At 45.7% G+C, this 22,415-nt stretch overlaps 1 protein-coding gene across 1 annotated transcript in view; it reads right to left on the reverse strand.

Annotated features, from left to right (window-relative positions):
- The window catches only part of POLA2 (DNA polymerase alpha 2, accessory subunit), a 44,249-nt gene extending 22,758 nt beyond the window's left edge, over positions 1-21,491 (reverse strand). The window contains exons 1-14 of the mRNA XM_056852859.1: positions 21,407-21,491; positions 18,067-18,191; positions 16,873-16,958; positions 15,632-15,689; positions 14,366-14,472; positions 12,224-12,417; positions 11,313-11,401; positions 10,350-10,505; positions 7,779-7,841; positions 7,270-7,312; positions 6,514-6,638; positions 6,023-6,061; positions 5,158-5,231; positions 1,914-2,022 (exon numbers count right to left, since the gene is read on the reverse strand). Coding sequence (XP_056708837.1) covers positions 1,914-2,022; positions 5,158-5,231; positions 6,023-6,061; positions 6,514-6,638; positions 7,270-7,312; positions 7,779-7,841; positions 10,350-10,505; positions 11,313-11,401; positions 12,224-12,417; positions 14,366-14,472; positions 15,632-15,689; positions 16,873-16,958; positions 18,067-18,191; positions 21,407-21,491 — 1,353 coding nt within the window. The remainder of the gene's footprint in view (positions 1-1,913; positions 2,023-5,157; positions 5,232-6,022; positions 6,062-6,513; positions 6,639-7,269; positions 7,313-7,778; positions 7,842-10,349; positions 10,506-11,312; positions 11,402-12,223; positions 12,418-14,365; positions 14,473-15,631; positions 15,690-16,872; positions 16,959-18,066; positions 18,192-21,406) is intronic.
- Between the last annotated feature and the right edge of the window lie 924 nt (positions 21,492-22,415).

Genomic DNA, 22,415 nt, shown 5'->3' on the forward strand with positions numbered 1-22,415 from the left:
CCACCTCTGTTAGCCTCTTGCTTTGAAAATCCTACTGAGCTGCCATCTGTCGGCTGTGACTTGACAGTTCTTTACACATACGCTGGGCCTATTACAGCGCAAAGCACAGCTGACCTTCCTGTTATCAGACAACATACAAACCAGTGGCTGCTCCTGCTGGCACTCCAAGGCAGTAATGCTCCTTAATGGTGTTCAATTAAATCTAGTGCATTATGAACAATGTCACAAGTGAGGCCTAAGAAATCCCTTGCTTGAAAAATGTATGAACTGGGTGCTACACAAGCAAAGGAAGTGAGAGGGAGCCTCAAAAAGGCCAAATATGATTCCTCGCTGGGAAGGGGGAGAGACATGGCTCACTGATGTGACTTCACCCTTGGTTCTCTGAAATTCTCCCCAAAGAAGCATGACTGACATTGTTCTTTGGTTTTATAGTCCTGCTTTATTGACTGTAACAGACTGTGTTTTTGGTGTTCTGTTCTCTCATTTTGTAATCCAGTTTTATTGCATGGTTGGCTATACTATTACACTGTTCTTACTGTATTGTCTTTAATTGCGTGATCTGTCTTGAGTCTCAGTGAGAAGGTGGATTATAAATAAAGCAAACAAACTTTCCTTCAGTCAGGGATGAGTATATCAATGGCCACAGTTGCCCAGAGTCATTTTTAAGCCAGGCAAGATTTATTTCTGGCCTTGAACCAGGAGAGATGTCACTCATAGGATCATAAGGAACAGGGAGAAGCTGGTGGTAAGCCCCCACAGATGATATTGAGCCTACCACTCTCTGTCTATGATGATACAGTTTGGTACGATGCACCACAAGCATAAAATAAACCCAAACTAAAACTTTGCACAGAGCCAGGAACACTGCAGTCTATTTAGAAGAAAAAGAGTTGATTTTTGTATGCCGACTTTCTTTATCACTTAAGGAAGACTCAGATTGGCTTACAATCACCTTCCGCTCCCTACAACAGACACCCTGTGAAGTAGGTAAGGCTGAGAGCAGTGACTAGCCCAAGGTCACCCAGCTGGCTTCATATGTAGGAGTGGGGAAACAGTTTACCAGATTAACCTCTGTCGCTCATGTGGAGGAGTGGGGAACCAAACCCGGTTCTCCAGACCAGAGTCCACTGCTCCAAACCACCGCTCTTAACTACTACACCACATTGTATAATAGTGTGTATACAATTTAAAATAAAGTAAAAGTTTGAAAAACGTTTTAAGTACTTCAGTTATTTTATGTTAACTGAACACAAGCAAAAGGTTAAATACCGAGAAGCCAAAACACAAGGGTAAATGGGATCTCAAGATGATAACAACTACGTAGGCCGGGCCTGCCCAGGCCCGCCCTGAATTCCACCCCCCGGTCATGACCCAGCCAAAATGCTCAAGATAGTACGATCTCTAAGAAGAATTACTCTCTTCTAACCCATTTACTTCAGTGTACTTAGAAGGGTGCAACTCTGCGTAGGATGGCACTTATTTTAACGCTCAGTGACCCTATACGTATAGATTCCAGTATTGAGAATCTCATTTGCACACTGCGGAACCCTTTGCGTTTTGCAAAGGATTGTGGGATGGGGAAGTACGTCCTTGGGTGCCACACTCTAATCACACAGAGAACTAGCTGGGCCTGTTTGGCCTTGCTGCCTCCCCACAAGACACACCCAAACGCTTCACCACAGCTGCAAGGCACGAAGCGGAATACCACACACGGTGATCACCAGAGAGCTTGTCTGCCATTCCACACCTTCAGTGAGGAACCCCCTGATAAGTATCTCAGGAATCCCAGAGTCCCAAGGAAGCTCAGCTTGAAAGCCACTGACTTGGCAGGAGTGCAACTAAAGACTCCCCATGGGGGGGGCTCCTCCTACCTATAACATACTAGGCCAGATTCCTTCAACGATGGGAAATACCTGCTTGTCCTCTTTCGACAGCTCGCAACAGCTGAAAGGCGGCTGTGGGTAGATGCAGTCATGGTGCACGTCTCTCAGGGAAGGGACGAAGACAAGGCGTGAGCCGGCACTATTGGGGGACAGGTGGGAGAGAAAAGACATTTGCTAGCACTGAATTTGACATGGGAATGGAATGCTCCAGGAGAACTGCGGTCTTTACAACAGCCCCGTTATTTCAGTCAATGGAACATCCCCACCCTAAGTTGCAAAGATATGTGCAAGAGGAAGGGAGAGGGGGAGAGAGGGAGAGGCTTAATGACCAAGTTCATGGTAGAGGCAAGACTTGAACCAGAGATGTTCTAATGCTCAGGAGGAACAGCTGTGCCTGATGAGATATTGCCAATCTGACTAACGAACACAGAGCTGGATGGACCTCAGGCCTGACTCAATATAAAGGCAGCTTCAAGGAAAGGATGCGGCTCAGTGGTAGAGCACTTTCTCTGCATGCAGGTCACAAGTTCAATCCTGGGTACCTCCAGTAAGAGGATCTTGGACAGCAACCGTCAGGAAAGATCTGAGACCCAGGAGAGTGGCTGCCTACCAAGAATAGAAAGTACAGGGATAGAAGAGCTGGATATTAGGAAAAGGGTTTTTTAAAGTAAGAGTTGTTCGACAGTGGAATCAGCTTCCTAGGGAGGTGGTGAGCTCCCCCTCACTGGCAGTTTTTAAGCAGAGGCTGGACAAGCACTTATCAGGGGTGCCCTAGGCTGATCCTGCATTGAGCAGGGGGTTGGACTAGATGGCCTGTATGGCCCCTTCCAACTCTATGATTCTAAGAGTCATTCGTTGAGACTGATCCAACCACTCTGCTCAGCGAAGGTTGAAGCCTTCCTCTAGCCTAAGAAGTCTTCCTCCAACTTTGCTGAGCACAGCAGCTGGATCCACCCCAGTATCAGGCAGCTTTGTATCATGCAAAACTCAGTCTCTTAGCCATTATATATCACCTCACTCAGAATCCTCTCCATCCCCAGAACCTCACATTTCCCTTCCTGCCTCATATTACCTAAAGGAGGACTGTCCCAATATTTTGAGAACCACTGAGGAACAGAGCTATATTTCTCCCTCGCACAAACAGTCGTCACTTCTGTTCAGAAAACAGTATCTTCTGTTCTTTTTAATGTGGGCTCTTTTTTTTTGGTCCCAATTGAAAATGTTTGCAGAGCTGCCTTTGATGATAAATCACCCTCAGGAGGAGAATCACGTCAATGATCGCTCAGATGCACTAGCACAATCTTCATTGTGTCTTCGTTAATGAAAAAAAGCCCGACAGACGCTGACCTGACACTAGCGGACAGCAGAGGCTGGCGTGAGATGAAAAGGAATGGGGACGCTTTGCACTCAACCCATGGAAGGCGGGGGGGGGGGGAGGAGTAGTTTGTTCTTTGTTCCTGGCAGCAAAACAGCAAGAAGGCGGCAACAGCCAGGGCCGCCGTGAGGTCCCTACTCTGCTTTCTCATGCTTTTGAGAAGTACAGTGGTGTCCTAGATGCTTTGGTGCCTTAGGCAGAAAATCCCTTCCACACACCGATTAGTCTATGGCCCAATGTAGTGAGAAGTTCTCCTGCCCTACGAGGAGCGGTTGAAATGCTTAGGGTTGTTTAGCTTGGAAAGTGGGCGGTTAAGGGGAGATATGATAGAGGTCTATAAAATTATGCATGGTATGGAGAGAGTGGCAGGGAGAAGCTCTTCTCCCTCTCTCATACTAGAACGCGGGGTCATCTGCTGAAGCAGGAGGGTGAGAGATTCAAAACAGATAAAAGGAAGTATTCCTTTACACAATGCATAGTTAAATTATGGAACTCCCTGCCCCAAGATGTGGTGATGGCTGCCCACTTGGAAGGCTTTAAGAGGGGACATGTTCAAGGAGGAGACGGCTATTCACGGCTACTAGTAAAAATGGCTACTAGTCATGATGCATACCTATTCTCTCCAGGATCAGAGGAGCATGCCTATTCTGTTAGGTGCTGTGGAACACAGGCAGGATGGTGCTGCTGCAGTCATTTTGTTTGTGGGCTTCCTAGAGGCACCTGCTTGGCCACTGTGTGAACAGACTGCTGGACTTGATGGACCTTGGTCTGATCCAGCATGGCCTTTCTTATGTTCTTATGCACAGATTACCACTGCAAGCAATGGGAGCTATGCAAGAGCAGACTGGGTCTGACCCATCACTGCCGCTGATGCCTTTAACAGAGCCTGAAATCCACCACCTTATGTTGCCTAAGCCCTGCTCTCTTGTGGGGTGGAAGGGCAGCGGTGGTTAGTATAGAAGATTGGTGGGGGCATCTGTGTAAAGTCAATGTGGGGGGCAGAAAGGATCTGCACCTGCAAAGAACCAACTGTTGGGCCACCTAATGCAGCTCAGCTCACACAGCTGGGACAATGTCACGCAAAAAAGACTCATTACCAGATTCACTACTACAGGGACTGCAGGAAGGTTAGTGTGGCTGTTTTTGAGAAGGGAGGGGGGCAGGGATGAGTCCAGAACTCATCACCCCAGCCAGCATGGTGTAGCGGTTAAGAGTGGTGGTTTGGAGCAGTGGACTTTAATCTGGAGAACCGGGTTTGATTCCCCCACCCTCCTCCACATGAGCAGCGGACGCTAATCTGGTGAACTGGGTTGGTTTCCCACTCCTCTCTGCTTTTGTCGACGTCTTCTTCAGGACTGGCAAATATCACCCCATCTCCTAAAACTATTCCCACTCTTCCTTATTACCTTAGTTAGCGCTTGCATGCATTTATGTGCATTTGCCACGCTGTCCATCTCGGTTACCCCTCTCACACAGTCTCTCACTCAAGTCTCCAAATTAATTCCCCCCAACTCTCAAGGAGACTGCCTGCTCAGGATAACAGTGTCTCCACTGGGAAGAACAGCAGGGGTATTAATAAATAAATTCAGGAATAAATAATATATGATCTCTTCATGTGCTTTCCACAGTCCTGTGGCTGGCCACTGTGGCTAGGGTACATGTACCCTTGGTCTGGTCCAGCAGGGCTTTGTTGATGTTCTTCTCTTTTCAGTCAGCTGTGGCCAACTTGCCTAGAAACTCAGGATTATGGGGAAGGGTTTTCAGGTTGGTAGATGGTGCCATTGCAGCCTCAAGACCTGGACCTATACTTTAAGAAATTCAAGCACAAAGATCATAACAAGGGAACAGGCCTCTGAAAAAGATATCCAGAGAGCACCAGAAGACAAATTACATTCTTACCTCCTTGTGTTCTCTATTACTGACTTCATACACAGCTTGAAGACATCTTCAAACGAGGCCGTGAGCTGACACTTCTAAAAGAAACAAAGCAAAAAAGCCCTACGATTTCCAGTTGGGGCAAAGCAAAGTCAGTTCAGGTTGGTGGGCTGCTGGTGCCAAGGGAAATGGGTGCATGCATGATAATTTAAAAATATTTATATCCTGCCTTCTCCCCCTAGACTCAGTGTGGCTAACTAGCATGTGTGCCCCGGCTAAGTGGAAGCATACGAGACTGCTGATCATTTGAGCGGTAACATCAAATTTGGAATATAACCTTCTTAATCAAACTGACCTACTATTAAAAAGGTTGTGTGGAAATAACTGCCTCCGGAGACAGGTGGGAACAGTCCAAATTTTATTTATTTATATATATATATATATATATATATATTTATACACACACACACACACACATATATATATATATACATACACACACACACACACACACACACACTGACCTGGATGGCCCAGGCTAGCCTGATCTCGTCAGACCTCAGAAGCTAAGCAGGGTCAGCCCTGGTTAGTATTTGGATGGGAGACCACCAAGGCATACCAGGGTTGCTGTGCAGAGGAAGGCACTGGCAAACCACCTCTGTTAGTCTCTTGCCATGAAAACCCCAAAAGGGGTCGCCATAAGTTGGCAGCGACTTGGCAGCACTTTACACACACACACACACACGTGTGTGTGTGTTAGTGTCGTAACCCATAAAATGTTGCACAAGCCAATAAACTCCCCGCCCAAGGGCAAGTGCCGCCAAGCCCACATATTGGCAGCAGCTTAGAATGTTCTGATCTGTGGAAATCTCTTGTGCTTCTGACTTACCTCAACTTGGGTGTGTTTCGCATCAAGGAAAGGTCCCAGCTGCAACAATGGAAGGAAACAGAGGTCATATAATGCCCTAATTAACCAGCAGCATAATTTCTAAAAGCTAATCAAGGTTCTTTAAGAGCCCAACCAGTGGCAAAAGTTACGGGGGAAAGGATGCATTTTTTTTCCAGTCCAAGGCAAAAAGCACAGGAAATCCCGCAAAAACCCAGATGCAATAAATGAGTCACAGAGCAAAGTTCCGGCAATGTCCTCTGCTTTAAGTACATCCCAGCTTCTGCCTGACCCAACATGTTCGTTTTCTTTTAGCCAAACCAAACAGCCACTTCTCGGTCATCACTGATTCCTCAGAACTCCAAGCCTAACCCCTTCCCTTCAGCAGTCAAAACAGTATTTGAAAATTGTGACACCACGCCCACCCCCCGCCCCACACAACCAGCTAGACGTTTAGCACAGGATATGGAAATCACGGGAAGTGACACCCTTACCAGAATGCAAACGTCCGGCCTGCCTTTATTGATTACTTCAATCAGATCCGCCAAGGGGTCATAGGTAATGCTGTCGGAAGTGGTGTAAGGGCCGCAGGCCACCAAGACCATCTGCTGCTCTGGTCCTGAAAGGGTTAAGAAACTCTCAGCTTTCATGACTGACTCTCCACACCCCTCTAATGGACACTGGGGCCATAGCCAAGGATACATACTCAGAGAGCACCAAAAGAAAGGGCTTGGGGGCAAGCACAGAGAAAGGCCGACTAAAGAAAACACTGTTTATTAGCAGAATTAATGAATGATGGTATCATTCTTATTATCAACATCAGTACATTATAAAGAACATGTCCTGAACTGAAATCACAGCATACCTACCGCTGTTTCACTGGCCTGGGAATCTTGAACCCCAATAGCCACTTCATCGCAATTCCTGCAAAGGAAACTCTAGGACTAACAGAGGGATGGATGGCTGCAGGGTCTCAAAAGCGAAGGGAACGACGTGTTATGGGAAGGGGGAAGCCATCCCTCTGTTAGTCCTAGAGTTTCCTTTGCAGGAATTGTGATGAAGTGGCTATTGGGGTTCAAGATTCCCAGGTCAGTGAGTCATGACTTGCAGATTCCATAATTCATAATTCCACAATAATTTATTGCGGTCCATGTGTCTCCCATTCTGCTCAGACTGTGCCCGCCCTCATTCCAGACCACAAAGAGCCCACAACCTCTCCCTCTAGAAATTAAGCATGGCACCTAGCTCACCTTCAGTTGGACTTGTAGGCTTGTAGAAGGGAAGCGGCACCCCCTGAAGAAAAGAAAACTATGATTTCACATCTTTTAAAAAAGACAGTATAGGTTGGATCCTGTGGATCTGTTTTGCTAACAGCAGCAGCATTTTTCCCTATGCAAGGACCTTTTTCCATCTTGCATTTCTTTTTTGGGGGGGGGGGGAGAAACTCCTTGCTCCAGAAAGTGCTGTGTTAGTAAGAGTCTCCCCACCCACCCCCAACCAATGCAGAAGGGGAAAGGCCCTTTCATAGGGAAAAATGCTGCAGCTAGCAAAACAGACCCAAGGTATCCAAACCCAAAATCCTATCATCAAAATCCCCATTCTTTACCCAAGAAGCTTTCTCTGGAAGCAGACTTCTCTATTTGCTTTAGCCTCTTCCCACAAGGTTAATACATAGAATAAAAGATTGCCATGTGCCTTTAGGCCAAGAATCATAGACAAAGCAATTAAAACCAAAGCGGTTGAAAGTGGATTTCATCACCTCATACAACTTGGATGCAACCAGTTGTTCACAGGTACTGTTTGTGCCTTCCAAAACCACAACCTGGAGGAGGGGGGAAAAAGAGAGAGATGCAAAAATCAAAGCATCACTATTTTATTTCTTCATCATTTTCTCCACCTGCTTCTCTGCTGCTAAAACAGTACTTGGGAAAACACTACCTTGCATCACCTGTAGCTACACTGGCTCCTCTTATCGTAAAAGGCAGAGGAGAGAAGACAGTTGGGCTTATGACTTAATCAGAACCGGGAAGAAGAAAGTCTTGGTTCCCATTCAACTTCTGCACTGGGACAAAGACGAACTGAAATGTACAAACAGACACTGCATTTATATTAAGCTGCCTCTGTTCCACCTAGCAGTCTAACATTCTCTCCTATAACTAGCAAACCCTGACTCAAGAATCGCAGGCAGAGAAAGGTCTTTCCCAGTACCTGCTACCCAAGATCCTTTAACTGGGATACCAGGGCTTGAACTGCTGCACTCAGTGCCTTTGCTCTACAACTGTGTAAAAGCCCCTTTCCGTAATTTCTCTGAGTCAGGTTGTAATCTGCCCAGTCTTGATCTATTTCCCTGGATCAATAGCTCTGGCTGTTCTGCCCCGTGACATGACAGCAGCTCAGCCAATCACCGCCAAAGGTATCGCCGGCAATGATTTAGCTTCACAGGCTACCCATTCATTTGAAAGTGCAACACTAAGCAGAGGCACATCCTTCTAAGCCCATCAAAGTCAGTGGATTCAAGGGTGCAACTCTGATTAGCATTCACTATTGAAGTGAATTAGCATTCACTATTTCCTTCTGGATTAAATAAGCAGAGGCTAGATGGCCATCTGTCAGCAATGCTGATTCTATGACCATAGGCAGATCATGAGAGGGAGGGCATCTTGGCCATCTTCTGGACGTGGAGTCACTGGGAGTGTAAGGGGAGGTAGTTGTGAATTTCCTGCATTGTGCAGGGGGTTGGACTAGATGACCCTGGTGGTCCCTTCCAACTCTATGATTCTAAGTGCTAGTTTTGACTCCAAAGCCCAGATAATCTCAAGAACCACTTGCTTCTACTGGAGGCCGCCTGTGTTTTAAGATCATCCACTGAAGCCCTGCTCCAGATGTCTCCTCCTTCAGAATTGAGCAATTTGGCTACCACAGAACTGGGTGTTTTTGGTTGTGGTACTCCGATGGCGGAATGCCTTTTCCTGGCACAACTGCTAGGTGCCTCCCCTCTGCTAACTCTTTAGAATCCAGTCAAGACCTTTTCATTTAGTCACCTTTGGCAGTTTCTGATTTTCAGCAGCTTTTTACCTTTCGCTACAGGTATCAATTCCTTGGTGACAGTTTTCCTTTTCTAGTTTAACTGCTTTTATTATAAATGTGTTAAATTTGATTGTTAAGTCAGGGCCTATGACAGAGGAAAAGCAAGATGAAAGTGGATTAAATAAACTTTTAAAACCTCTGCTGAAACCAGCTCAGCCCCAAATGCCCAAAATCCATCCCAGAAATGGAAGCATTTGGCAATGGAAAGACAAAGATGCTCTGAAGTTTCCCTAACCATGATCTGGCCATGGTGATCCACCCTCTGATTATATCCATGTTAGATTACTGTAATGTACTGTATGTGGGGCTGCCCTTGAGAACAATCCAGAAACCACAGCTAGTCCAAAATGTGGCAGCCAGGCTACTGTCAGAGGTGGAGTGCAGAGATCCTATCAATCCAGTGCTGAAAGATCTGCACTGGTTGCCCATTTCTTTCCAGGAAAAATTCACAATACCAGTTTTTATCTCTAAAGCCCTAAATGGCTTGAGGCCAGGGTACCTGAAGGACCATCTCATAGAATCATAGAGTTGGAAGGGGCCATGTAGTCCAACCCCCTGCTCAATGCAGGATCAGTCTAGAGCATCCCTGACAAGTGTTCATCCAGCCTCTGCTTAAAGAGCAGCGGAGGCTAATCTGGTGAACTGGATTTGTTTCCCCACTCCTACACACGAAGCCAGCTGGGTGATCTTGGGCTAGTCAAAGCTCTCTTTTGAAATGAGGCCTCCAGAACTGCACACAATACTCCAGGTGTGGCCTGACCAATGCTGTGTACAGTGTAACGATGACATCTTGTGATCTGGATGTTATGTGATTTGGATCTCGCCCCATCCAGTCCAACCCACCAGTTCAGATCTACCTCAAAAGCCCTGCTTTTGAGGCAGAGGCGAATGGCGATCAAAGGCAGGGCTTTTTCAGTAGCAGCGCTTCACTTATCAATGCCCTTCCCCATTAAGGCTCACCAGTTGCCTACACTGCTCTCTTTTAGGCACCAAGCTGAACATTTCTGTCCACCCAGTTTTTTAATTAAAGGGCCTCAACACCATTTTAGTGTGCTTTTAGTCCAAAACTGTTATTTTAAGCTGCTCAGTGGTACTTTTGTGCTGTGACTATGGTTGCAACGCTGGATTTTAATGACTTTTAATGTCTTGTTTTTATTATGTAAGCCGCCTCATGCAGGTTCCCTGGTGAGGCAGCAGGAACATTTGCTATATAAATCATAAGTGAATAACCCGCATGCTTCACCTGTCCCGGGAAAAGAGAGTATTCTGCAAGCTCTGATACATCCACAGCAACTTGTCCTCCCGAAGAGTGTTCTTGATCTCCTTCCAAGATGACCGACCTGGCATTCAGTTTCCCGTTGGAATCACAACCAATTTGGCCCAGAACAGTCACTGGTTCCTTTCCAGCATCATTAAAAAAAAAGGGAGAGAGGACTTTAGCCTAATTGGACGCTTAAACAAAACATGTTTTGATATTATCAAGTGGCTTCATTCTTAAACCTAGAACAGAAGGCTAAACTAAGATATGGGAAGAACAGCAAACATCAATGGGCCTCATTAATCTAGAGAAGGGGTTCCCAAACTTTTCAGGCCACCGCCCCCTTGGTTCCACAAACTCAACCCCAACGCCCCCTACTCTATCCTATAAAAAGCATTATTCAAAATAGGCGTTTGCATGACTCGCTAAAGAAGATAAGAATAAAATTTCAAAACAAACAATTAATTGCACATCTATTCAAAATCAAATTAAAACTTTTTAGTTGAAATTTATTCAAGAAAACTGATGAACTTGATCCAGCAGTACCAGCTCTTCAAAGTCTGGAAAAAAATTCTGATAGTTTCCACCAAATTTGCCAGCATGGTGCCACAGCTTGATCTATTGTAAATTAGTGAACAACATAGTTGAAGGGGCCCACCTCTAGCGCGCCCCCTGCTGCCCCCTTGCCTCTTAGTGCCTCCCTAGGTAACCCACTGCCCCCCAGGGGGTGGTACCACCCACTTTGGGAAGCACTGATCTAGAGTGAGATGGTGGGTAGGCCTGGCCAGGGAGAAAACACGAGTTCAAAACCATGAGACCAACCACTGAGGCGTATGAAATCATACCTGGAATGTAGGGGCTCTGCTTCTAGACAGGCCAGAACCGCATCTCTTCAAAACAATGATGCTCTAGAGTTACAGATCATACCTTTAAAATAGGAAAGATTACCTGCGTCGGGACAATCAAAGGGGAGAACTCTTCTATTTGGTAATGTTCCTTCAGTGCTTCACCGAGTTCTTCAATCTTGCAGGAGAGTACTATAGTATTATTAAAAATATTTTAAAAAAAACATGAAAGGAAACTTGGGGATCGTGACAACCGGAACCTTTAATCATTACATCAAATTCCGCAAACACCTCCCCTTTTTTATTGCAAAGTCATGTAAACTGTAATTCCTGTTCATGCCTTAGTATTGTTTTCCAGTTGTGTAGTCCTAGTTTTACTGCACTGTTTTGTTTATTGTTGGTCTTGGCTGCCTGCTTGAATTGCTTTTCATACTTTGTGATCTGCCTTAAGTCCCAGTGAGAAAGGTGGGATAGAAATGTAGTTAATAATAATAAACTTTGCCTCCATCCCTCAGCAACACCGTGCCTTTCCACAGGGCTTAGTTCATCTTGGGAATCAGATTCAAATATATTTTATTTATTTAAAATATTTACGCACCCATTTTCCCCTGACCATCTCAGAACCCAAGGCAGGTTAATGTTCTCAGGTGTCCCGACTGAGTCCTGGGATATATGAATTAGTAAAAATGAGACCTCTGAGCTTATACAAAGTCCCTTTCTCCTGCCAATATGGGATAGCAATCAAATCTAGCCGATGTTTGAAGAGTAAGACTTGTAGTCAGAATCTTCCAGGCAATGTTAGGCAACAGCACCCCCTTAGGAAATTAGAGGTAAGACAAGTCATTAGAGATAAGACAAGGCCGATGCAATATAAGAGCCCCACCAAAATGAATGGACAGCCATAGCTAGTAGCTCCCTTTCTTCATGGCAAGTGGAGTTCATGTGGGGAAAATTCCCACTGGCTCATGCCCCAAATTATTCCCCCCCTTCACAATACATTTTTTTTTAAGTTACCTTCCCGGATATCCAGGAGCTTTTGAAACATGAATTTGTACCGCTTGGTGAGAGCATCTTCAGCAGAACCGAACAACTTTACACTGGCGGTTGAGCCTCCGTCTCCACTCCAAGAAGTGCCTTGCACAGAGCCAAAGGACGTAACAACTTCTCCACGGTTGCCCCGAGAGCTGTACTTCTGAGAAGGGGTAGCACTGGCCAGGTGGAAAGAAGAGATTAATTTGGGCGGTGGGGGGGAGGATTGAAATCTTGTCTCTTCTTGCTTTTTGTATTCTTTACAGCATTGGCTCAGTCTTTATTAAAACTATGCTATTACGAATAGGGCTGCAAATGTTAAGGTTTAATCATCAGATTAATCAATGACAGCTCTCGTTTATTTAAATAAGGCATTTGTGTTTACAACTATTATCCCAAAGGACCCAAAAGCAGGTTACAGAAGTTTCCAGACCAGATTATATATTTTTAAATTTAAACAATCCAAACAAACAACAAATACCGGTACACGGTGAGTAGGATCTGCTTCACTTTTTTTGCTGCTGTCAAGTCACAGCAAATTTATGGTAGAGAAAGTCAGACTATAAAAACCAACTCTTCTTCTTCTGATCTTTGACGAGATCGGGCTAGTCTGGGCCATCCAGGTCAGAGCCCTATCTCAATACGTCACCGGAAAAAATAAAACTAGAAAGCCTTTCCTTCAAATAGCGGTTCAATTCAAATATCACGCCAAACTCCAGTAAAGGACGCTTAACTATAGTTGGCTGTGATGCTTGACTTAGGAAGCCATGGTTTACGATATGCTGGCTAACTGGAATAGAAACAGTGGCTTGAAACAGATTTGCAGTTTGTGTTGATTGACTATGGATGGTCACAATGTCTGAACAGACCAACTGCAGTTATAGCCACCACTCTGCCTCCGGAAGCCACTGTTCCTAAAAACTGAAATGACAAGCGAAGAGACAATGAAAGCAGACAAGAACCTCTAAAACATGGGTTGACTGCACCATTAGAAGTTTAAACCATGGTTTGAGTTCTAAGCTACAGTCAAGGGAACTGGTGGTCTGGTACCTTATTGAACCAAGCTAGTAAGTGGTAAGTTTTTATTAAAATGCCAGCTCTCATATCACCCCATAATATCTCATTTCTCAAGGTTTCAGGAGTATGCAAATTTATGTCTTTAATTAATTGGTTAAAAGACAAGTATTAAGTGGTTAAATGTTTTCAACTGTTTTGACAGCCATAACTAAAAACCAAAGGAGTGTAAGGTTAAGAATCCCACATGTTTATATTTTATACTGGTTTAACTGTCATTGATGTCCCCCTCTCTGCCAGGATTCCTGGAAACTATAAGGTTGCTGAGAACACTTCATAGGAAATGTCTAGCCTCCTCTACCTCTATAACTACAGTTCCCAGGATTCCCCAAAGAGAGGCAATGGCCATCGTCCATGGCATAAACAGCCTCTTCCACATAAAATACTAAATTTGAACTTCAAGTACATTTTATAACATATCTCTTATTTATGACTGTATTCTAATAAATGCAATAGCTAAAAGCTAAGCCCAATTCACACAACCAAGAAGATCTCAGGCAAATTTAGCACTCGGCAAAGTGGTCTGGAGATTTGAGTGTGTGGTGGACCAATTCGAAATTCATGCTGCATTCAAATACATTTAATACAGTGAATACCTTCACTATGTATTGTTTCCTGAAACCACTCAAACACCATTCCTGCACATGAATCTGGTCATGAGAATCATTCTGGGGTTTCAGCCTCCAAGTATCAGATGCGGTTATCAGCAGTCTTGTCACATTCTGTATCCTGCGTAGCAGTCACACATGACTTGCAGGTTTCTCCTTAGTTCCCACGAATGCATAACACTCACATTCTCTCTCTCTGCACTGAGATATACTATGCTCAGGTCAGGAAAATGGCTGACGCCCCTTCTCACGCACTGCAGTCACAATCCAAATTGGGCAAACCACACACAGGAATCCAGGAGAACCTGCAAGTCACATGTGACACAGGGTGGGGACTCCGGACAAACTGCGCTCCGTAACATGTGAAGAGATGCTCATCAGGAAAGCAATCTGATAAAAAAAAATAAGGGATCAGAAACCTGCTGGTCGCCCAGTGAAGGCCTACCTGGGTGAAAAGCTGCTAGGAGAGAACAACAGGTGGGGGCTGCGAGTGGAAACGGTCCTCTTGGGACGGGGGTTCTCCGGTGTGGTTATAGCCCGTTTCTGAGAGCCCTGAAACACAATCCAGAATAAATCAGCCAAATGCATCAAGCAGCACCAAGGGCTGGGCAGGCAAAACATGAAATCCGCAGCTATGATAAACATGGATAATGTTGGACAATCCCCCACATGCACTGAGCCCATTAGAGAATTGGGCAGGGGGGAGAAGACAAGTGAAACTAGAGTGGCCTTAGATAAGCCTTTGCCTCAGCCTCATCAGCAACACAGGGTTAATACTAGCCTACATTACAGGTAAGATCAACATCCACAAAGCAGTAGAAAAGAGTAGCACCTTAAAGACTAACAAAATTTCTGGCAGGGTATGAGCTTTCGTGAGCCACAGCTCACTTCTTCAGATACCTGAAGGGAATTTTTGGTAGTCTTTTTGTTAGTCTTTAAGGTGTTAGTCTTTATTTTTGTAATTTTGTTAGCCTTTAAGGTGCTACTGGGCTCTTGCTCTTTTCTACTGCTAGTGACAGACTAACACAGCTACCCATCGTGACCTATCTCCATGGAAGGCACAAAATTTCTGGCAGGGTATGAGCTTTTGTGAGCCACAGCTCACTTCTTTAGTTTGTGTCATCCATAAAGCAGGTAGAAACAGCACAGCAAACATACCAGGGGCGGATTGACCATTACAGCCACTGGGGAAAGTCTCAGTGGGCCAGTGGCCTGGAGGGGGTTCCTGTCTCTCCTGTTCCCCCACCCCCAGACCAGTCCCAGCCAGCCAGGGGAGAGAAGAGGCCAGCTATGGGGAGCATGAGCTGCCACTGGATGGAGGGAAGCTATCAGGCTATCATGGCCCAAGCAAGTCCTGCAACTACCTGGTCAAGGGGCACAGCCGTCACCCAGCCCAGTCTTGCTCACCCACCAAGTCAGCCCAGCAGCGGTGCCACAGCAAAGTAGGGCATGACACCTGACTTGCCCAGGCTGAGCCTCACTCCATCACAGGGGCATGGCGGCCAAGAGGGTAGAAAGCATTTGTCCTCTCGCTCCAACCCTGATAAATACACATCTGTTTAACAATGTCTTGATCCCATCCTTCTTTCAGAGTCCTGGACAGTGTGCATTGTGTGTACTCCCCCAAATGTGTTGATCATAACAACTCTGTGATGCAGGATAGGGCTGATTCTTTTGTCCAAAGAAAAATCTCAGAACTCCGCATACTTACTTTTGATGGTGTTGCATAGGCATCAAGAAGATTCTCTTCCTCCTCCTCGACATCAAGACTGAAAAGGGTTAAGGCTCAAAACACATATAGAGCTACCATGATTAGAGAGTCTAGACTCATCTCACAGACGAGTTCAAGTCTCAGCTCCATCATTCACCTGAATATTCATTCCTTGGAAAATCATCCACATGCAGCAAAAGGGAAAAGGGGTTGCCTCATTAAGCAGCAGGATGGCAGTCTCATAAGCAACTGCAGTAGGCAGGTAAAATTTATTGAGTTAGGCCAAAGGCCATAACAATATAACAAAAACAACTGCCCAGGCAAGTAATAAATATAACAATGAAAGAAAACACAGAAAGGTTAAAAACAGAAACCAAGCGCAGGTCCTAGACATGAATCAAAAGGCAGGCAGACCCTGTCATCAGATCTCTTTGGCATGAAGTTTAAGCAGACGCCATGTACTGGAGTTACTTGGGAGAAAGGTGGATTTTATTTTTTAAAAATTAGCAGCATACAGGAAACTGGACCGGCACTGATAACTTACCTGTTGTTTGCAGGTTCCAAGTTCTGCTCTGTTTAAGGGATCTCACGAAGCAGTGCTGAGTAAGATTTCTCTCTGCCTGAAACACTGACAAGCACTGCAAGTCATAGTGCACTGGTTGGACCATTGATCTGAACTGGCAGGAGGCCGCTTCATAACCAGAAACATTTTAGCAGGGCTGCGTGCAAAAGTTCCAGGTTCAGCTTCCATTCAAAGGATTTTGGGAAGCAGGGCTGGGAAATTCTCAGCCTGTCCTTGAAATGATGCTGCCATTCAATGCCAACAGTTCTGGACTAGTTGGATCAATGATCTGAACTCAAAAGCAGTTCATATGGTCAATGTCTTTAGTTGCTAGGGCTCAAACCAGCCTGGAAATCCAGCCTGGAAATCCTTCTGACCCAGAATCACATTATGTAATCTGATACGAAATGTACTCTGCCCATGTTTAGAGACCTTTTCTTCAGCACTCCTGCACATATTCCGAACCATTGTTCAAAACTTGCGGATATTGTTTGCAATCACCACAAACTGACCTCCCCTATTTCACCTCCCTTTTATTACCTAAGCCTAGACACACTGTTTGAAAAACAGTGCATTTATTTGTACAACTTATTCCCAAAAAAGTTTTACCAGTGGTCAGTTCTGCTGCAACAGCTTAACGGAATCTGCAGTGTACCACGTGCGACTTTATGAAGGATACAGTTCCTGAATTGTGTTAATGTCTTTGATCCCAGAATAGCGATTCTCCTTCCTCTTGTGAGATTTTGCAGGTCTCTTATTAAGTGCCTGAAAAAAAGATAGCAAACCATCAAAACCCAAGGACATTAGTGGCCCAAAAACCAAGCTCTGAATTAAATAAATTTTAAACGTTGGTTCTGTAGGCCAAAAGGGCACACGCACCCCCATATTTTTTCTAGTCGAACTCAAGCTGCTACAGCTGTGTTCTCTGGCTCCGTAAAGGCATATGCCCACAAAAAGCTTATGCCACAATAAATGTGGTCGACTTTAAGGCGCTTACAGGACTTGTATTTTTAATGCAACTGACTAACACTGTTACCGCACTAGAATGTATTTAAGTAATTAGTCATTTCTCTTCCTTAGGTGGCGCCAGCATGGTGCAGCGATAGGTGTCAGACTACGGCCGCATCTATGCATCATGGGAAAGTGCCCTATAACAATAATCTGCAACTGTACTGTTCGGTCTACCCAGGGAAATCCAGTTATGAATGAATGCTATAGCCCAAAGACAGCAATGACAGCACAGTATATTTGCAGATGCAGCTTGAAGTCATTGAAGGGTGGTGGGCAAACAACCCACTCAGCAGCTGTTTACAAAGCTATGCCACAGCCTCAGGCTGGTCTGGATTTTCTGGGCATGGTATGGTTTGCTCTGCCCTTACCTGGATGGTCCAGACAAGTCCAATCTCATCAGATCTAGGAAGCTAAGCAGGGTCAGCTCTGGTTAGTATTTGGATGGGAGACCACCAAGGAGCCCCAGAATTGCAACGCAGAGGCTGGCAACAGCAAACCACCTCTGAACATCTCTTGCCTTGAAACCCACATGGGGTCGCCATAGGTCAGCTGTGACTTGATGGCAAAAAAAATTGTTTGCGTCAAAAATTGTTTATACATAGCAAGGCCTCCATGCCACAGCTAGAAATACCAAGTAGCAGCCATGGGGACTGGATTACACAGCTCTGTCACTTTTCCTGGCCTTAGTACTGTTATCCCCTTGACAATATGCAACGCTGGCCTAAAACTGGATTTAGTCCATTTTTAAACCTGGCCTAAAATAGCAAACCCTTTTTTAAACTTGACTTGCTGCTTGTTCGATAATAACGAATTGCCGAGCCCAAGGCCTCGTAGCCATCAGCCCTTCCCAGAGCCTCCTTACTTCATGCTCAAAGGTGTTCAGGAAGTCCACTGTCAGGAGGAAAACTTGCTTCCCAGCTGCATAGGCAACCAGTTCATCAGCCAGTTCATTCTCTTTCAGCCCATGCAACACGCAGAGTTCCACCACTACCAAGAAGACAGAGCATGAATTCATTAACCAGAAACTGAAAGCAGAGCCTGCCGGTACTCCCGCCAGTGCAAATGCTTTTTTTATTTGTTTATTTTGGCAGCTTCACCCCCTCCCCAATGCCTTAGAAAAGAGCAAGAGTCCAGTAGCACCTGAAAGACTAACAAAATTTCTGGCAGGGTATGAGCTTTTGTGAGCCACAGCTCTCTTCTTCAGATACATTCTAGCTATATCTGAAGAAGAGAGCTGTGGCCCACAAAAGCTCATACCCTGCCAGAAATTTTGTTAAGTCTTTCAGGTGCTACTGGACTCTAGCTGTTTTCTACTGCTAGTGACAGACTAACACGGCTACCCATCATGATCTATCCCCAATGCCTTATCCAAGTGGTATTTATTACCTATACTCACAGCCACCACTATCCTGCACACCTCCCCCAAAACTTAGTGGCACCAGCTATTTTGTTTTTGGCCTCCAGAAGCCATATTATGATGTAACTTCAAAGAATAAAATGAAGCGGCCTGAAAACCAGACCTCCTGACAAGGAAGCCCTAATCCAAATGTATGCGGAGAAGGCTATGGTCACATAAAGGTTGAGAGAGAGAAAAAGATGTTCTGTATACGTTCACAGACTTCTTAATGACACCCTCAAATAAGAGAAGAGGAACCGTGGCCTCCAAAACAATAATTATCCCAACCAACACACATGAAGCCAGCTCGGTGACCTTGGGCTAGTCAGTTCTCTTAGAGCTCTCTCAGCCCCACCTACCTCACAGGGTGTCTGTTGTGGGAAGCGGAATGTGATTGTAAGCTGGTTTGAGTCTCCCTTAAGCGGTAGAGAAAGTCAGCATATAAAAGCCAACTCTTCTTCTACTTGGTGTCACTGACTTCTGGAACCACTGTGTTTCACAGTAATCAAGACATACAGTGGAGGGAAGGATATGTTAAGTGCCTCCCCATCATCCCTGAATCCTCAGATGCAACCCTTTTATATTTGGGATTGCTGAGAGGGTTGGGATTTCATTCAGCCCCATTCTTATACCACTGAGCACTCCTTAGATGTCCCCAAATTGCTGCTGTTCCTCAAATAATTAACACTTTATCTTCAGAATTCCCTAGCCACACTTACTTATCTGCATCCTAACTGCCTTCCTCTCTACAGCCTTCCAATTGCTTCATAATCTAGACTGCATTTTTTAAAAACCAGCATAGCATATGACAGAGCAGGAAAGCCTCCAAGACAAGCCTCACCGCTATTATGAATTCTTGACCAGGTGGTGTTGATTGGGACACTTATTCAGAACTTGTCTCTCTTTCCCATGAGTAGTATGGGGATAACACAGGCTTACCTTGCAGGATTGCAGTAAGGATGATTGCAATAACATTATGCAAACTATTCTGAACTTTCCAAAATACAACCACACAATTAGTGTGGAATCATAAAGGCAAACTATAAGCCTAAGGCCATCGTACCTGCACGACCGCCTCTCCCAATACACTCCCCAAAGAGCACTACACTCAGCTGATAACAACTTACTGGTAGTTCCTGGCCCAAGAAGCATCTGGCTGTCCTCAACCAGAGACAGAGCCTTCTCAGCTCTGGCCCCAGCCTGGTGGAACTGTCTTTCAACTGAGTTCTGGGACCTGGCTCAATTCCATAGGGCCTGGAAGACTGAGATGCTCTGCTAGGGCTATGGTCGAGGACACCGATGGTTCCATTCTAGCTAGCCTTCCTACCCCTATCCTCACCCCCTCAGGTTTTTCTTGGCACCTTCCCTTTATTTCTTTTCCTTTCCTCCTCCCTGCATGATTGTTTACCCCAGTCACTGTTATTAATGTTTAAGGGCACCATCTGGAATTTTAACACTAATAAGGATTTTAAGCATAATTTATATGTTATTGTATATTATTTTAACCTGTTTTATTTTTGGCTGTGAGCCACCCTGAGCCTGACTTTGGTCAAGAAAGTGCAGGATATAAATAAAATTAAACAAATAATTGAAAAGGAGAGGTCAACCAAAGGGTCACCAATGATTAAAAAAAATAGAACCCCCGCATTTAGAGACAATCTACCTTTAAATACTAAATGGTGGGAATAAATAGAGGACGGATATCATTTTTGTGCCCTACCTGTGCGCTTCCTGAAGGCACCTGTCTGGCCAAAGTGATAAAAAAAAGATACAGATGAGCACTTGATCAGATCTAACCCAGTAAGGCAATTCCTACACTTACAACTTCATCCTGTACATTATTGTGTGTGTTAAGTGCCGTCAAGTCGCTTCCGACTCATGGCGACCCTATGAATGAAAGTTCTCCAAAATGTCCTAACTTTGACAGCCTTGCTCAGATCTTGCAAATTGAAGGCTGTGGCTTCCTTTATTGAGTCAATCCATCTCTTGTTGGGTCTTCCTCTTTTCCTGCTGCCCTCAACTTTTCCTAGCATGACTGTCTTTTCCAGTGACTCTTGTCGTCTCATGACGTGACCAAAATACAATAGCCTCAGTTTAGTCATTTTAGCTTCTAGGGTCAGTTCAGGCTTGATTTGATCTATTACCCACTGATTTGTTTTTTTGGCAGTCCACGGTATCCGTAACCCTTTCCTCCAACACCACATTTCAAAGGATCTATTTTCTTCCTATCAGCTTTCTTCACTGTCCAGCTTTCACACCCATACATAGTAATAGGGAATACGATGGCATGAATTAATCTAGTCTCGGTGGCCAGTGACACATCCTTACGCTTCAAAATCTTTCTTAGCTCCTTCATGGCTGCCCTTCCCGGTCTCAATCGCCTTCTGATTTCTTGGCTGCAGTCTCCCTTTCGGTTGATGGCGGAGCCAAGGAATGGAAAGCCCTGAACAATTTCAATTTCCTCATGGTCAACCTTAAAGCTGTGCAATTCTCCTGTAGTCATCACTTTTGTTTTCATTATTAGTGCATTATTACTCAGAAGGAAATCTGACCAAGTCAAGGGATGCATACTCTCAAAGAAGATGTAGGACTGTAGCATTAAAGATTCATCTCCCTATTTGTAAAACGAAACAGGTATGTAGAACACCCACGTGCAGGGGCAGTCTATCTGTGGACGGACGATGCTGTGAGCTGGAAGCAAACATGCGGGGGGGGGAGAGGTCTACCTTGAAAGGACCCTAGTGGCCGTAATATGGTCTACTCCCCTCCCCCGCATTCTCCGCCCCCCCTCTCTTTTGCAGCTCACCTTTCTCGGCCACAGCTGCCGCCTCGTCTTCTTGCGGCGCCAACCCGAAGACCTTCACCTCCTCCAACACCGCTTCGTCCGCCATCGCCGGCCTCGCTGCCCGCAACTAGCGCAAAATACAAAACGCGCGCGCAGCCGCCTTCCTCCTCCGCCCGCAGCGCAGTGAGGGCGGGCCTTACAGGGACCAATGAACGGTCGCCGAAGGACAGCCGCACCTCCGAGCGGGAAGACAGGGGAAGGCGTGGCGTGGCGCCGCGCTCTAGGTCCTAGGCCAATGGGTGAGGCGGGAAGTGGGAAGGGGCGTGGCCAGGAAGGCTGCCGGAGCGCCTCTCCCGCGCGTCCTCTGTCTCCGCCCACGGGAAGGGGCGGCCGGTTCGAATCCTGCTACGTGTCGTTTTGCTTTTGCGGAGGGTCCTCCGCATAACTTTGCCCTCGGCCTCCTGGCGTTAACAATGGTTCGTCTCATTTCTGGGTAGAATTGCCAACCTTGACTTGGGGGAATGCCTGACGTTTGAAGCCGGTGCGCGGAGGGTGGTGTTTAGGTGGGAGCTCAGCTAGAACGTCATGGGATCGCAGAGTTGGATGGGACCTCCAGGGTCATCTAGTCCAACCCCCTGCACAATGCAGGAAATTCACAACTACCCCCCCTCCAAAACCCCAGAGACTCCTACTCCATGCCCAGAGGATGGCAAAAATAAAAAAATAAATAAATAAAGCCCTCCACGATTCCTGACCAAAGTGGCAATCAGCATTTCTCTGGGCATGTAAGAGAGGGCCACAAGAGCCAAGCGCTGACGCAACCCTTCCTGCCCTCTCTCTCACCACCTGCCTAAATTCACAGAATCAGCATTGCTGTTAGGTGGCCCTCAAGCCTCTGCTTTAAAAGCTCCAAAGAAGGAGAGCCCACCACCTCCCAAGGAAAACTGTTCCACTGTCAGGAAGTTTTTCCTAATGTTTAGCTGAAAACTCTTTTGATTTAATTTCAACCCATTGGTTCTAGTCCAATCTT

This window comes from Euleptes europaea, chromosome 7 (assembly GCF_029931775.1).
Source record: "Euleptes europaea isolate rEulEur1 chromosome 7, rEulEur1.hap1, whole genome shotgun sequence".
NCBI lineage: Eukaryota > Metazoa > Chordata > Lepidosauria > Squamata > Sphaerodactylidae > Euleptes > Euleptes europaea.